This window comes from Oncorhynchus kisutch, linkage group LG4 (assembly GCF_002021735.2).
Source record: "Oncorhynchus kisutch isolate 150728-3 linkage group LG4, Okis_V2, whole genome shotgun sequence".
Taxonomy (NCBI): domain Eukaryota; kingdom Metazoa; phylum Chordata; class Actinopteri; order Salmoniformes; family Salmonidae; genus Oncorhynchus; species Oncorhynchus kisutch.
In genome coordinates this window covers 27,928,698-27,944,181 of record NC_034177.2, presented here as the reverse complement: position 1 = coordinate 27,944,181, position 15,484 = coordinate 27,928,698, and the positions used below count along the sequence as shown (strand labels likewise).

The 15,484-nt window shown below is 41.5% G+C and overlaps 1 protein-coding gene across 2 annotated transcripts in view; it reads left to right on the top strand.

Annotated features, from left to right (window-relative positions):
• The window catches only part of LOC109889337 (N-terminal EF-hand calcium-binding protein 2-like), a 122,341-nt gene that overhangs the window by 40,688 nt on the left and 66,169 nt on the right, over positions 1-15,484 (top strand). For both annotated transcript variants that reach the window (XM_020480697.2, XM_031822756.1), the window contains exons 3-5: positions 1,411-1,519; positions 4,021-4,046; positions 4,709-4,806. In XM_020480697.2, coding sequence (XP_020336286.1) covers positions 1,411-1,519; positions 4,021-4,046; positions 4,709-4,806 — 233 coding nt within the window. The remainder of the gene's footprint in view (positions 1-1,410; positions 1,520-4,020; positions 4,047-4,708; positions 4,807-15,484) is intronic.

Genomic DNA, 15,484 nt, shown 5'->3' with positions numbered 1-15,484 from the left:
ACTGCGGTAAAAGTGGGTCAGTGTTTAATTAACTGCTGGTACAGTTGTGCTGTTCTGAGACTCTACTACCTCATATGGAAACAGGGTAAGACAGGGGGACACAGAAGAGAGGTGGAGATGAGCCTGTGTTTAGTAGAAAGATGTTTCTTCTCTGTTCCAGCAGTTTACTCAGCTCTTAAGTGCCTATGCCTGTCTCTCAGGCGCAAATAAGAGATAAATGACAGTGACAGTGGAGAGAGGAGAGGAGACGGGGACAGAAAGAGCAATGATGAAGGTAGAGAGAAGAGAAAGAACAGGGGAGGGATATCAATAGGATAGAGAGGAGGGCAGAAATAAAGAGATGATAAGAGAGAGATGGAGGGAGAAAGAGAGAGAGGAACATGCTGCTGCAGCCAAGAATGAGGGCCAGTTTTAATAGGACCAGGTTCAAAAGCTTTTCCATTTCAATGTCCCAATAGTTCTGTTAGGTGGCAATAACGAAAACCACTCTCTTTATTTTGGCTTGCACGTTAGTCATTTTCTTACAGATTAGAGCCTACAATGGCTCCAATAGCCAAAAGTCCAGTTGAACAGCTTCAAGGGCGTGGTGCGCCTGGCCACAGCATGGCTCCACAGACTCCTGTAGTCCTAATAATGCTGACTGGAGTACTCCTGGCTGGGGCTGGGCCTGGAGTCTGGTTCCTGGGGCTGGGCCTGGAGTCTGGTTCCTGGGGCTGGACCTGGAGTCTGGTTCCTTGGGCTGGGCCTGGAGTCTGGTTCCTGGGGCTGGGCCCGAGGGCTAAGTTTGAGGGCTAGGACCTGGCCTGGTTCTGGGGTCTTAGTCTAATTCTAGTTCTGATCTTGGGTGCAGGGCCTCTCACTGAGTCCATAGTGGCTCAGTGGGAGCCTGATGGATCAGGAGCCAGCTCTCTCCAGGTCCAGATACCTGTTCAGGCCTTGTAGTACATCATTCTGGAATCAATAATTACTGATCCGCAGAGAGCTGACCGGTCTGTAACAAAAGCTCTGCAAGTGGTGGCCTCTCAAATGATTTTCACTTTGTTGATCTTACTGCTTGCAAATGCCCAGAGCATTGTGTAAATTCTTTACCATAATCTATAATGGTTCAGAATTGATGGAAGACTGCAGGGTGATTGTGATATATCACGATGCGGAGGAGGAAGATGACGATGATGATAATTATCATTATTATGGCGATGATGATTATGGCTATTATGACATTGTTGGTAATGATTCCGGTGATAATGGCGATGATGATATCATGATAAAGACCATGTTCATTGATCACTGTGTGTATACATATTATCACAATGAGCCTAGTGGTAATGACGGTGATCATGGTGTGTAGCTGCATGGTTTATATCCGCTGTTAACCTGATGGATGTCTCCACCTCTCCTCTTCTCCTGCAGATGATGGGAAGCTGTCTCTAGACGAGTTCCAGGCGTTCTTCTCCGACGGAACGCTGAATGAGGAGGAGCTGGAAAATCTGTTTCACTCCATTGACTCAGATAACACAAGGTGAGAGCATCATCACACTGCTGAAGCAGAAGTATTGACCTGCCCATTTGGGTCTGGAGTGCAGGGAGGAGATAGCATTGAGATATATGAAACGATCACAAGTCATCCTCTAGTTTCAGTCTACTTTTGTCCATAGCTGAGACATCCCAGGACCTTTATGTCCCTCTTTTCATGCCAGGAGCCTATTCACTAACATAAGGGCTAAAGAGGATGTGCATGTGTGCATGTGTGCATGTGTGCGTGCGTGCGTGTGTGTTTGTGTCTGCATATGTGAGCAAATGGATCTATCCTACCGGGGTGTGTATATATTATATATGCAGTACTGTTTAGTAGGCCAGCCCTGCCTGTGTGTATTTTGCCACATTTCTCCCCAGCTCAGTGTCAGGCTGCCTCAGGAGGGTATGCTGCTCCACTGTGTGCATTGTCTTTAATCACATTTCAGATTGAATTATGTAAAAGGGAGGAGACGAGTGCAGCTGCTGAGCTCAAGTCCCTGTTTGCCAGGTCTAGCGCTTCCCTCTCATTAAATAATGAACCAGCACAGCCAGCCGTGAACAATGCCTTAGCAAGGAGCAGAAGGGAGGAGGGGAGGGAACAGAGAGGAGAGGAGATGAGAGGGAAAAAGGAATAGGACAGGGATGACAGTAGTAGGGTGGAATTGAGTGGATGGGGTCACTCTTAGAAACAAAGGTGCTATCTAGAACCTAAAAGGGTTCTTTGGCTGTCCCCATAGGAGAACCCTTTGAATAACCCTAGAGTATGTCAGACAGTATGCACTATGTTTTTACATGATCTATCTCAAATAGTATGTGTTATCTATCTATATTATCTTCAATATGTAGATCATAATCTGCTTTCTAGTTATGATCAGGACTGTTCTAATAAAGTGTGTTACATTTAGGGGGAAATGTCACTGGTCTGAGAGTGTGTGTGTATACGTTTGCTTGCAAAGTATACAATTTATCTGTACTCATAAATGTCATATCCACCTTTTCAAGATCTTTTGATATGATTTGGTGTGACCTTTAGCTGACAGGCCTTTGTTGATGACACCTCTAGATTAAAAAGTGAAAAAGAGAATGATGAAGAGAAAGATGAAACACCAGGGAAGAGAGAGAGAGGATGATGAAAGAATTGCAGAGTAAGGACAGTCCTCCAGTTCCTGTGTTACCTGTGGTCTCATCCTCTTATCTCCTCCCTCCTTCCTTTTTCTCTTTCACCTTCTTTCACTGTCCTTCCGGCTGGCATTTTACAGTACTCCTGACCGTCCATGTCATCAGCCTTGTTATTTTCAGACACTAAATGCGTTCTCTCTTTAGAATATTGATTGAAAAAAAGATTGTTCCACTCAATTTCTCTTTAATCATGAATAAATGCTTTTTATGTCATATATTTCGATTTTATCTGAAGGTTTTCTTTCCCTTCGTTACTCAGAAGTATAACCAGTTACTGTTGGGAGATAATTGATTGGCCTGTTTAAAACGTTAAATTACAATGTAAGCATTTGATATTGTTGGATTCTGGGTAAACTTTGAACATTGCTATACTAGAGAGATGATAGATCAGAAGTATGGTATCTGAGGGATGATAGTGAATGGTTATTACATCAGAAGTTAATGGTTATCTGTAGGAGTCAGATGTCTTTGGAATGTGTAGGGGAGACGGGTGGAGATCTTAGAAACAAACAATGTCACTGAGGGACAGAGGGTGATGCATAACGTTTACATTATGTCAGGATATGTGATTGTTAGCCACCAGGGATCCTCTGGGAAGAGAAGAGACACAGTCTGGTATCAATAACCATGACAGCCTTGAATTGGGGAGGAGTGAGCACTTTGGGGTAGAGGTCAGGTCAGATGAAGTGAGGAAGAACAGATATCACTAAGGTTCTGTCTAGCAACAGAGATGCATTGGCTGTTCAGTGTGGAGGAGGAAACTCAGCCTAGGAGAAAGGGTTAAATATCAGTGCTTGTGTGAAATGTGATGTCTGAATACAGCTGTGTCGACCCTTTGGGAATAATTAAACTTGGTTAAGCTTCTCTAGTGTCCGTGAGTTATTTACTCTGAAAAATAAGAACCTAACAATATTTAATGCCAATCTGATTTATCGACTGCCCAGACCACAGCAAGCAAAGATGAACTGTTCTCCTTATTCCTGCTCCTCATCAATCTGGTTCCTACACTGCGCCTTTGTAGAGATTTTTTTAAATCAGTGATTTATAGCAGCATCTTCTATGCCAAAGAATAATAAGATACAAAACGAATAAAGATTTAATAACCTGAAGCTGAATTCATGAGAACAGATTTAGGTTAGGGTTTTGTCAAATTATTGTGGACCTGCTGCTCCCCCCTGATGGAGCAATATAGATATAGATGGTTATAGATCATGTTGTGTTGCATGCCAGCCTTGCCTGTTTCTTACCACATTCTCCCACTGCCTTTTCCCTCTCTCTCTCTCTCTCTCTCCCTATGCTGCTCCTAACTAACCTGTGGTGTGTTAGTAATGTTGACACTAAGGAACTCTGTGGTAAGTATTAACAGATTAATCTGTGTGTGTATTTGTGAGCTTTACTTGTGTTTGTGTGTGTCTTTGGATGTATTGTATATGTGAATGTATGACCAAATCAATCTGTGAAGTCAATATGCCATGTATAGTTTTCTGGCTTCACAATAATCCCAAACTTCCCAGTAGAATATCTGATTTTGTAGTATTCAAACGAAGACTTGATTAATCACGTAGCTAGTTGGTAGTCTCCTAAGTGTGTGTGTGCCTGTATGCATTTGTATTTGTGTGTACTAGAGCCCGACCTATATGTTTTTTGGGGTCCGACATGATTCCGATTTTTAGGGGGACACAATTTACCAATAAATCTGCCGATATACTATTTTAGATTGGGGAAATTAAAAAATGTAATTTTTCCACACTGAATTCTCAAAAATTCTTATCCAAAAGAGCAATTGTCCAATAACTATGCTTCAAATGTTGATTTCATGCATTGTGACAATAATGACACATCATGAGAACTGCAGCAAGCGTTCAGATAAGATTGAGATTCCCTTTTTTCATTCTTTTTATTGAATACCTATGTTGGAATTACCATCTGATACCGATATAGCAGTAAAACCGATATTTCGGTCGGGCTCTAGTGTGTACCCCTCTTACCTCTGTCTTTTCCCCTGTCCTTCCAGACTACTTTGTCAAACACATGGGTGACTATGAGGGTGTACTGGCCTCCCTGGAGACTCTCAACCTGTCCATCCTCAGAGCCATGGACTTCACCAAGAAGGTGAGTGTCAACCCGGTATGCTACGCTATTAGATGTGTGTAGGCATGTCTGTCTTGCTTGTTTGTCCTGTCTGTACTACTATATGTATTATTAATTTGCATGAGTTTTCAATGTGGTTTACATTGCAAGGTGGGGACTCACCTCATCCAACACCAGAAAACTTTTCTTTGGAGCTGAGCCTACTTAAGATGAGGATGTTCGTTCTTATAGACAAATACTAGCAATAGGGGGCTGAAAGCTCCTCTTTCCACCAGTAATCTAAAGTAAAGCCCATGTGTTGCAGATAGGACTGGGAGTTACAGTAGATGTGTGTGGTAAACTAATGTGTTAGTGTGGCAGCAGCTCAGAATGGGGCTATATATAGCCTGTCGTTTCAGAGCTTCACTTCCATATTCTGTTTGTTCCTCGCTTCTAATTAGCATTGTGTCTGGGTTCAACCTAATGATTCTACTCTGTAGCTCTGAGCTCCAGGGCATCCAGCGACGCAAAGCCAGCAGCTAGTTACCTCTCCTCATTATAATGAACAACTGCTGTTTTATGTATCAGCTCTCACCACTGCCCTCTTTCTCCAGGGCATACTGTGCAGTTTACAGTCCTTGTAATTAATGGAGCCAAGCTACAGGGCCAGCCCGCCCATCAGGCAGGATTAGGCAACCGCATAGCGCGGCGGATTGACGAGGGCAGCAGATTTCAAGCTAAACTGACCAAGACAACACCTCACATAATTCTTCCCAAAAAACAATGACAATCTCTCTCACCCAGTGGCATATGGGCTATTTAGGTGAGCGTTGATACCATCCCGTGACAAGCAGTGCCCACTTTGTCAAAGGCAGGGGCGCAAAATATTTGGCATGTCCATGCCCAGTGCGTCTCTCCAGGGTGCTGTTGGAGAGACACACCGCTGCAGCGTTCCATCATTGTTTCATCAAAAAATGATCGAACATAAGTCACCTATCCTATAGCCTATGGTAGAATGGGTATGTGGCGTTTTCTGTAGCCTGTCATGAGACACATGTTACATCATGCACGTTTCTCAGATCAAATAGCCTAACCTGACACTCAATCAAATAAAAACAAATACTTCAATGTGAAGATGACATATCAACAATATATCCTATATCAAACAATATATCCTAAAACAGGACAGGTCCAAGTAAAATGGAGAATATGGAATGAAAAATCAAGCTACTCACAACTGCTGTCCGGGAGTTTCACCCTCTGGGCTAAATTGTCATGATAATCAGTGATTTTAAGTTTGTATTCCTACATTTATGACAAGCTGCATAATAGCGAAAAAATAAAATACTTCTGCATTTCCTGCAAACACATGGATTCTCTTTACAAATACAGTGCCTTAAGAAAGTATTCATGCCCCTTATTGTGTATTCATACCCACTTTGTTGTGTTACTGCCTGAATTCAATATATATATATATATTTTTTTTTTTTTACTTTTATTTAACTAGGCAAGTCAGTTAAGAACAAATTCTTATTTTCAATGACGGCCTAGGAACAGTGGGTTAACTGCCTGTTCAGGGGCAGAACGACAGATTTGTACCTTGTCAGCTCGGGGATTTGAACATGTTTTTAGACATTTTGTCAAATTGATTGAAAATTAAATGCAGAAATATCTCTTTTACATATCTATTCACACCTCTGAGTCAATACATGTTAGAATGGCCTTTGGTAGCAATTACAGCTGTGAGTCTTTCTGGGTAAGCCTCTAAGAGCTTTGCACAACTGGATTGTACAATATTGACACATTTTTAAATTCTTCAAGCTATGTCAAGTTAGTTGTAACTAGGCCACTCGGGAACTTTCAATGTCGTCTTGGTAAGTAACTCCAGTGAATGTACAAAACCTTAGGAACACCTGCTCTTTCCATGACATAGACTGACCAGGTGAACCCAGGTGAAAGCTATGATACTTTATTGATGTCACTTGTTAAATCCACTTCAATCAGTGAAAATTAAGGATTTCTAAGCCTTGAGACAATTGAGACATGGATTGTGTATGTGTGCCATCCAGGTTGTATCACAACCATCCGTGATTGGGAGTCCCATAGGACGGCGCACAATTGGCCCAGCGTCGTCCGGGTTTGGCCAGGGTAGACCGTCATTGTAAATAAGAATGTGTTCTTAATTGACTTGCCTATTTAAATAAAGGTTAAATCAATTAAAAAAATAGGATGAATGGGAAAGGAACAAGATTTAAGTGCCTTTGAACGAGGTATGGTAGTATGTGCCAGGCTCTCCGGTTTGAGTGTGTCAAGAACTGCAACGCTGCTGTTTTTTTAGTTATTACACATTACAGTTTCCAGTGTGTATCAAAAATGGTCCACAACCCAAAATACATCCAAACAACTTGACACAACCTTGGGAAGCATTGGACTCAACATGGGCCAGCATCCCTGTGGAACGCTTGAAACCTTGTATAGTCCATGTTCCGACGAATTGAGGCTGTTCCGAGGGCAAAAGGGGGTGCAACTGAATATTATGGTGTACCTAACGTTTTCTACACTAAGTGTAAATTTGGTCTTGTGTTTTAGGTTATTGTCCTGCTGAAAGGTGAATTTGTCTTCCAGTGTCTGTTGGAAAGCAGGATTTTGGAAATCTAGGATTTTGCCAGTACTTAGCTCTTTTCCGTTTATTTTTATCCTAGAAAAACACCCTAGTCCTTGCCGAAAATAAGCACACCATAAACAAGTATACCCATAACATGATGCAGCTACCACCTACCACCATGCTTGAAAATATGAAGAGCGGTACTCAGTGATGTGTTGTGTTGGATTTTCCCCAAACATAAAGCTTTGTATTCAGGACAAAGTACATTTCTTTGCCACAGTTTTTGTAGTTTAGTGCCTTACTGCAAACAGGATGCATGTTTTGGAATATTTGTATTCTGTACAAGCTTCCTTCTTTTCACTCTGTCATTTAGGTTAGTATTGTGGAGTAACTGCAATGTTGTTGATCCATCCTCAGTTTTCTCCTATCACAGCCATTAAACTCTGTAACTGTTTTAGTCACCAATGGCCTCATGGAGAAATCACTAAGCAGCTTCCTTCCTCTCTGGCAACTGAGTTGAGAAGGATGCCTGTTAAGGTGTGTGAAAACTTTCTGAAGGCACTGTAGATTCAGGATAACTCCTGATAAGGTTGGGTAGCTGATGCAGAGCCTAAATAGCCTAAATGATTGGTCACAGGAATCAGGACTAATAAACCCAATGCAACTGCTTGTTTTACAAACGGTAGGCCGACCACATGGATGGGCATTCATAAAATGATATGGCGAGCCGATAGTGTAAGCTACACTATTCTAGTTTTGCGTGGGAGGAAAGCGGCAATTTGTTTTGTCTGCCTAGGGTGGCATCAAGGACCAGGACAGGGCTTGCCAAGCTATATATAAGTACTGCAGGTTAGAGTCCTTAAAGAGTTGATGGAATGAATGGCTGTTGTAAACTATATACGTACACAAGCTGACTTTACTCTTTAAATATTTACGGTGCCTTCGGAAAGTATTCAGGCCCCCTGACTTTTTCCACATTTTGTTACGTTACAGCCTTATTCTAAAATTGATTGGATTGTTTTTTTAATTCATCAATCTACACACAATAACCGATAACGACAAAGCAAAAACAGGTTTTTAAAACAAAAAAATTGAAATATCACATATGCATAAGTATTCAGACCCTTTACTCAGTACCTTGTTGAAGCACCTTTGACAGCGATTATAGCATTGAGTCTTCTTGGGTATGTCGCTACAAGCTTGGCACACCTATATTTAGCGAATTTTCCCCATTCTTCTCCACAGATCCTCTTCATCTCTGTTAGGTTGTATGGGGAGCATTGCTGCACAACTATTTTCAGGTCTTTCCAGAGATGTTCAAGTCCAGGCTCTGACTGGGCCCCTCAAGGGCATTAAGAGACCCAAAGCCACTCCTGCATTGTCTTGGATTTGTCATGTTGGGTAGTTGTCCTGTTGGAAGGTGAACCTTTGCCCCAATCAATTTTGAGGTCCTGAGCGCTCTGGAGCAGGTTTTCATCAAGGATCTCTCTGTACTTTGCTCCATTCATCTTTGCCTCAATTCTGCCTAGTCTCCCAGTCCCTGCCACTGAAAAACATCCCCACAGCATGATGCTGCCAACATCATGTTTCACTGTAGAGATGGTACCAGCTTTACTCCGCCAGAAGTGACGCTTGACAGTCAGGCCAAAGAGTTCAATCTTGGTTATATCAGACCAGAAAATCTGGTTTCTCATGGTCTGAGAGTCTTTAGCTGCCTTTTGGCTGTCATGCGCCTTGTACTGAGGAGTGGTTTCCGTCTGGCCACTGTACCATACAGGCCTGATTGGTGGAGTGCTGCAGAGATGGTTATCCTTCTGGAAGGTTCTCCCATCTCCACAGGTTCTCCCATCTCCACAGAGGAACTCTGTCAGAGTATCCATCGGTTCTTGGTCACCTCCCTGACCAAGGCCCTTCTCCCCCGATTGCTCAGTTTGGCCGGACGGCCACCTCTCGGAAGATCCTTGGTGGTTCTAAACTTCTTCCATTTAAGAATGATGGAGGCCACTGTGTTCTTGGGGACCTTCAATGCAGCAGAATTTTTTTGGTACCCTTCCCTAGATCTGTGCCTCGACATAATCCTGTCTCGGAGCTCTGCGGACAATCCCTTCGACATCATGGCTTGGTTTTTGCTCTGACATGCACTGTCAACTGTGGGACCTTATATAGACAGGTGTGTGCCTTTCCAAATCATGTCCAATCAATTGACTTGACCACAGGTGGACTCCTATCAAGTTGTAGAAACATCTGAAGGATGATCAATGGAAACAGGATGCACCTGAGCTCAATTTCGAGTCTGAATACTTATGTAAATAAGGTATTTCTGTTTTTTCTTTTTAATATATTCGCAAACATTTCTAAAAAAGCTGTTTCACTTTGTTATTAGGGTGTATTGTGTGTAGATTGCTGAAAGTGATAAATTGTAGAATACGACTGTAATGTAACAAAATGTGAAAAAATTCAAGGGGCCTGAAAACTTTCCAAATGCACAGTATGGCCCCTTTTACGGTGTTGCGGTGCTTCTGCTGCTGTGTTCACAAGGTTGGCTGTGCTGAAGTGGCCTCTCAGGACTTATAGGAGGAGAGACACGGAGCTTCTGGTGAAAACCACTAATGTTTAAATGCAGCCGAATGATTACCAACAAGAACACCTTCGATAATATAGAAAAACATTTTTCCACCACTGTCAAGTCCTCCTCCTCCTTCTCTTCCTCCACGCTTTTATCCACCACACCGCCAAAAGTTTGGACACACATACTCATTTGACTATTTTCTACATTATAAAATAATAGTGAAGACATCAAAACTAGGAAATAGCACATATGGAATCATGTAGTAACCAAAACAGTGTTAAATTAATCTAAATATATTTTATATTTGAGATATGAAATTCTTTCAACCAGCTTCATGAGTTATTCACCTGGAATGCATTTCAATCAACAGGTGTGCCTTGTTAAAAGTTCATTTGTGGAATTTCTTTCCTTCTTAAGGATTGGCGTTTGAGCCAATCAGTTGTGTCAAGGCAAGGGTGGTATACAGAAGATAGCCCTATTTGGTAAAAGACCAAGTCCATATTATGGCAAGAACAGCTCAAATAAGCAAAGAGAAATGACAGTCCATAATTTCTTTAAGACTTGAAAGTCAGTCAATGCGGAAAATTTAAAGAACTTTGAAAGTTTCTTCAAGTGCAGTCGCAAAAACCATCAAGCACTATGATGAAACTGGCTCTAATCACATAAATGCTTCACAGAGTTCAAGTAAAAGACACATCTCAACATCAACTGTTCTTAGAGTACTGCATGAATCAGGCCTTCATGGTCGAATTGCTGCAAAGAAACCACTACTAAAGGACACCAATAATAAGAAGAGACTTGCTTGGGCCAAGAAACACAAGCAATGGACATTAAACCGGTGGAAATCTGTCCTTTGGTCTGATGAGTCCAAATGTTTAGATTTTTGGTTCCACCCACCGTGTCTTTGTGAGACGATTGTAGGTGAACAGGTGATCTCCGCATGTGTAGTTCCCACCGTGAAGCATGGAGGAAGATGTGTGATGGTGTGGGGTTGCTTTGCTGGTGACACTGTCTGTGATTTATTTAGAATTCAAGGCACACTTAACCAGCATGGCTACCACAGAATTCTGCAGCAATACGACATCCCATCTGGTTTGCGCTTAGTGGGACTATCATTTGTTTTTCAGCAGGACAATGACCCAACAAGAAGGAGAGTAATGGAGTGCTGCATCAGATGACCTGGCATCAACAATCACCCGACCTCAACCTATTTGAGATGGTTTGGGGTGATTGGACCGCGGAGTGAAGGAAAAGCAAGTGCCTTGCAAGACTGTTGGAAAAGCATTCCAGGTGAAGCTGGTTGAGATAATGCCAAGAGTGTGCAAAGCTGTCTTCAAGGCCATGGTTGGCTACTTTGAAGAATCTCAAGTATAACAAATATTTTGATTTGTTTAACCCTTTTTTGTTACTACATGATTCCATATGTGTTATTTCATAGTTTTGATGTCTTCACTATTCTTCTACAATGTAGAGAATAGTACAAATAAAATAAAAACCCTTGAATGAGTAGGTGTGTCCAAACTTTTGACTGGTACTCTATATCTTCTCATTCTCTCTTTTAGTTATTTTTCCTTCTCTCACAGCAGTTGTTCCTGTTCTTCTCTCTTCTCTTGCAGCACAGACTGCTATGCTCTGATGTTTCCCTCTTTACGGAGTGTGAAATTCTCAATAATGCTTAAAATGTCTGCCTCATGGTTTGCAGCACAATCCTGTTGCTTGCTGACATTTTACACTTCCTTGTTCTCTCCCTCTCCTGAGTATTGGAAAGGCTATATGGACATGCCTGGTGCCCCTATGGATGATGTATGGTCGCACAGCGAGAGTTGAGTGGAGATGAACGAATTTGGTTCAGTCAGTTCATTCAGTCGTCCTGATGAGCCCTTCCCAGCTAGCTAGTTTATGTTTGTGGCTAGAAACTTCATTGAGAATTTGAAACTTGGGAGTTTGGGACAAGTTGGGACTTGGGAGAGTGTTCAGAATTATCCCGTTTATCAGAGTAGTTGTTTTGTTTAGTTTTTCACAAAAATGTAGACGTTATTGCCGTAGTTGTACATTTTCATGGAAAATCGCGGTCACCCTGGCCTGATATACAGTATACTGCAGCAAGTGGGACCAAACGACACCGTGCCCCGTTTTGTTGTGTCGCTGGCTTGCAGCACAAACTCTACCCATTTAGTAGGCTGTATCACGGTGACATCCAGATGGTTACCACCAATATTACAAGTTATTTCTTGCTTCCCACTCAACTAATGCCCAGTGGGTAGCAACTCACATCGGCAACCACCTCGATACAACACATCGTTGTAGTGGTCATTCGCACCGGCTTGTCGATATATTTGCTAATTGGCATGTCACGGTGACATCCAGATGTTGATCAATAGGCCTACTTCGTTGAAATAAACATCACTTTCTTTTCCAAGTTTTAACTAGCACCATGCTGCTGTTGTTGCCAGCATAAACTAGCTAGCTGGGAAGGGCTCATCATCACTGACTGAACCGAATCCATTCGTCTCCATACTCAACTCTCAGCTGCACGACATACTGTATGTCATCAATTTGGGCACCAACCGTGTCCGTATAGCATCTCCCTCTGAGTGTGTACCCTCTAGACAGGCTTCAATGACTGACATTAACCCCTCCCTTTGAATGAAGCAGCTGTGTTCTGCTTTCTACCTTTGAACTTTGGACGCAGAATTGAGTTCCACATCACTTGAGTTTGATTGCAATCATGTCAATTTTGGCGTTTCTCCTGGAGAGTGTGTCAGGTGTTCTCTCTCGCCTCACTGGCGAATAAAGCCCAGGAGATTGATGTGTATTTGATGTTGGCTAATCGAACAACCCAGGCTCAAATCCATGTGGTGTTTGCATGATCGCCTGACTGGTTTATAGAAGAAGCTATTGAGAGTCCCATCACTCACAGTCTATCCTTCACATCTCAAGGGACACACCACCAATAATTCATGTAAATGTGATATTTACATTCACTTCATTAAATATGAATCCTGTGACAATCTGCGAGTCAATTAGAGGGACAGTTGTAATCCCTTTTTAGGATGGAAATGAAATATGCAAAACAATTCTCAAAAGTGGTTATTAAGTAACTTATAAACAGGAGCAGGATGCATCCTAACCTTTCACACAAATCTTTGGTAAATAAGAATAATGAAGTTGTGTTTAATGGGAAAGTAGGGAGTGATTTACATCTCTGCCTTCTAGTGGTAGTGGTACAGTAGTTTTAACACCTTGTTTCTGTCAAGCTGCAAGATTACTCATGTGGTTAAATACTATGCATGCCAGTCTCTCTTGGCTGACTACATCACTTAATGTGTTGAAAATCCCAAAATTGTTTGTATAGTCAACTTAAACCATAGGGCGGCGCACAATTGGCCCAGCGTCGTCCGGGTTAGGGTTTGGCTAGGGGAGGCCGTCATTGTAAATAAGAATCTGTTCTTAACTGACTTGCCTAGTTAAATAAAGGTAAAAAAAAATGTTTTAAATCAAGAAAGCGTACAGCATTATATTGAGCCATTATTGCATGGAACTCTGGTTTAAAAACAGATACAGCAATAACTCAACGTGAGTTATTTGACCTAGTTAGTTTGTGTGTATGTATTGATATGTAGGCTATGTGGGCTTTTTTAATATTGATGTAGTTCTGTCCTTGAGCTGTTCTTTTCAGGAAGAGTAGCTGCTGCTTTCACAACAACTAATGGGGATCCTAATAAAATACCAAAGGATCATTCATTTGTAAAACTCCTGATCTCCTGGGTATTACATGCAAGTCCCAACTTAAGTCTCGGCGGTGCTGTAATGAGTGCAGAATTTACTATGGAGACAGTTGACTATTGAGACAGTCAGTCAGAAACAGTGTTTGTTTGGTGTACCCAGGGCGGGTGCTGTTCCATTCCCAGCTGCATGCTGAACCCCAGAGCTACCATTGACAAATTCCCCAACAAATGATCCCAATAAGAGAGCTCTCACGTCAGAGCTCCACAGCACTCTCCTCCTCTACTCCTTTCTTTTCCTCCTCTCCATCTCTCCTCTCCTTTGTTTACACGCCCAATGTATGGGAGTAAAGAGAAATCATACGTCAAAACAGATTGCCTTTCCTTGGTTTTATTGATTATAGATAGTCACGTCTATATTAGGCATTGGATGAAGCTTTCCCTACCATCATATCTAAGACAATATGACACCAATCACAATGAAAATATGCTAATCAACTTGATTGGAGGTACACAACACACGCCTATAGTCATCCATCCTTTACCGAGAACCAGATACCAGATTTTTTAACAGGGTCTTTAGAAATTGAATTTGAAGACTATTTATTGCGCCAACCTAGCTAAAATTCTAGACATTGGATTAAAATAAGACTATAGTGTCCATAAAGTGACCATTGGATTGAAGAAATATCGGATTGACTAAATTTGTAGGGGCAACTGTATTTATTAATTGTATAATTTAATGCTCTCTCGTGTACATTTTTGTCCATTAAGGAACAACAATGTGCTACCTTTTTGGATTTGTGTCATCCAATATAGAATGATTCTCATATTAGCTGGCCAGTAATAATATTGAAAGTTTGTAAGTGCTATACCACCCTGGGGACGAGATCTCTGCAATGTGCTCTTACATATCCAAGAGTTTTTCTTGTTCCAGATAAAATCGGATATCAGTTTATCTATGGAGATAAAAAAATACTTTGTCAGAAAGATAGGAATACATTGAAATAAGTATGAAAATGTACGTAATACATTAATTTAAACAGTGTTAATTCTTCCTCCCAAGGAAAGAGAAAGTAAATCCCAGTATTCAAGATCCTGTTTCAGACAACAATCAAGGGAGGGAAATTGGCTTTATAGAGATCTTTGAAATTGTGAATGACCAAATGTCTTTAGTAGAACCTGGATCTCTGGAAGACCAGTTAAAGGGTCAGACATATATAATAGCATGACATCCACATAGAGTGAAAATATATTTTCTAAGCCCCCACTTCGAATACCTTTGATAGTGGTGTTATTACGTATTGCTATGGCGAAAGGCTCAATTGCGGTGGCAAACAGCTGAGGGGATAGAGGACAACCATGTCTTGTCCCACGTTGAAGTTGGAAATAGAATGGAAGATTATTATTTGTGTGCACTGCAGCCATAGGGGAAGAGTAAAGAACTTTGATCCAGGACATAAAATTGGGACCGAATCCAAATTGTTTGAGAGTATAAAATAGATAATCAAACTGCACCTGATCAAACCTGATCATAATGTGCTTGTCGTGGGGAACACTAAACCAATCGAGTAGAGAGCCCTGCTGAAATAGTGAAGGATTTAAAACAAGTTATGCATAATAAATCAATAAGAAATACTTACTTACAACCCCAAACTAGGCTGTTTTACAAGAAAGTATAAATAATTGTATAAATCACATCTTACAGCAATACCACTAAATAAGCAATTCAATCGAATTGGTCACATACACATGGTTAGCAGATGTTAATGTGAGTGTAGCGAAATGCTTGTAGCAGCTACATCTATAAAGAAATGACGT